The sequence below is a fragment of the Empidonax traillii genome, unplaced genomic scaffold, assembly GCF_003031625.1.
Source record: "Empidonax traillii isolate 1590-97213 ecotype Southwest subspecies unplaced genomic scaffold, ASM303162v1 scaffold3339:size13596, whole genome shotgun sequence".
NCBI lineage: Eukaryota > Metazoa > Chordata > Aves > Passeriformes > Tyrannidae > Empidonax > Empidonax traillii.
This window is the reverse complement of record NW_020958532.1, coordinates 12706-13596: the sequence shown is the minus strand read 5'-3', so window position 1 is coordinate 13596 and position 891 is coordinate 12706. Positions and strand designations below refer to the sequence as shown.

The window sequence follows — 891 nt, the reverse complement described above, 5'->3', positions numbered from 1 at the left end:
GAGGTGGGAAAAGGGGGGTGGGAGAGCAGGAAGGGGGTGCCATGGGGGTTCCTCGGTGTCCCCCATCACTGGAGCCCTGCAGCGGTTCCCTGGAGCTCTGGAGGGGTCGTATCCGCACTGAGGGAGTCTCCAACCCGCCTGTCCATCCCCGGGGGGCTGATGGGGGATTCCCCCCAAGCCAAGAGCCGGTGCTGCGGCAGGCGTGGGGCAGAGGGGGGTGGGAAAGAGTGGTCTGGAGCCTTCTGAGCTCCCAACCTGCTGGGGGGGGCCGGGGGCTGGTGGGGGGTAACACGAGGCACCCCCTGACCCGTGTCCTGCACACACAGGGGTGTTCCAGGAGATGTTTAAATTCGAGTGTTACTTCATCAACGGCACTGAGCGGGTGAGGCTCGTGGTGAGGAACATCTACAACCGGCAGCAGTACGCCCATTTCGACAGCGATGTGGGGGTCTATGTGGGGGACACCCCGTATGGGGAGTACCAGGCCAGGTACTGGAACAGCCAACAGGAAAGGATGGAGTACCTGCGGGCTGCGGTGGACACGGTCTGCCGGCACAACTACGAGCTTTATGCTCCGTTCAGCGTGGAGAGGAGAGGTGAGCGCGGGGCAGAGCGGGTTCCCTCGGGAATTCCCCTGTCCCAGGAACGACCCTGGAGCCCCTGAAACCCTCCCTGGGAATCACCCCAGACTCCCCAGCCCTTCCTGTGCCCATGCCTGTGGCCTTGGGCCCCATCCCAGTGCCCCCCAGTCCATCCCACTCCGGCCCAGCCTCTCCCATTTCCCCTCATTTCATTGTGACCAGTTTTTCCCAGTGCTCCCAGTACATCCCAGTCTCTCCTTGTGCCCCCCCGCGTCTCCACCCCGCTGAGGCCACCGCTCTCCCTACACTC

The 891-nt window shown here is 64.1% G+C and overlaps 1 protein-coding gene across 1 annotated transcript; it reads left to right on the top strand.

The window, feature by feature from the left end:
- The first annotated feature begins 331 nt into the window (after positions 1–331).
- Positions 332–664, top strand: LOC114072491 (class II histocompatibility antigen, B-L beta chain-like). Its single transcript, XM_027910379.1, has one exon. The coding sequence runs from the start codon at positions 341–343 to the stop codon at positions 662–664; it is 324 nt and encodes a 107-aa protein (XP_027766180.1). The 5' UTR covers positions 332–340.
- The last annotated feature ends 227 nt before the right edge of the window (positions 665–891 follow it).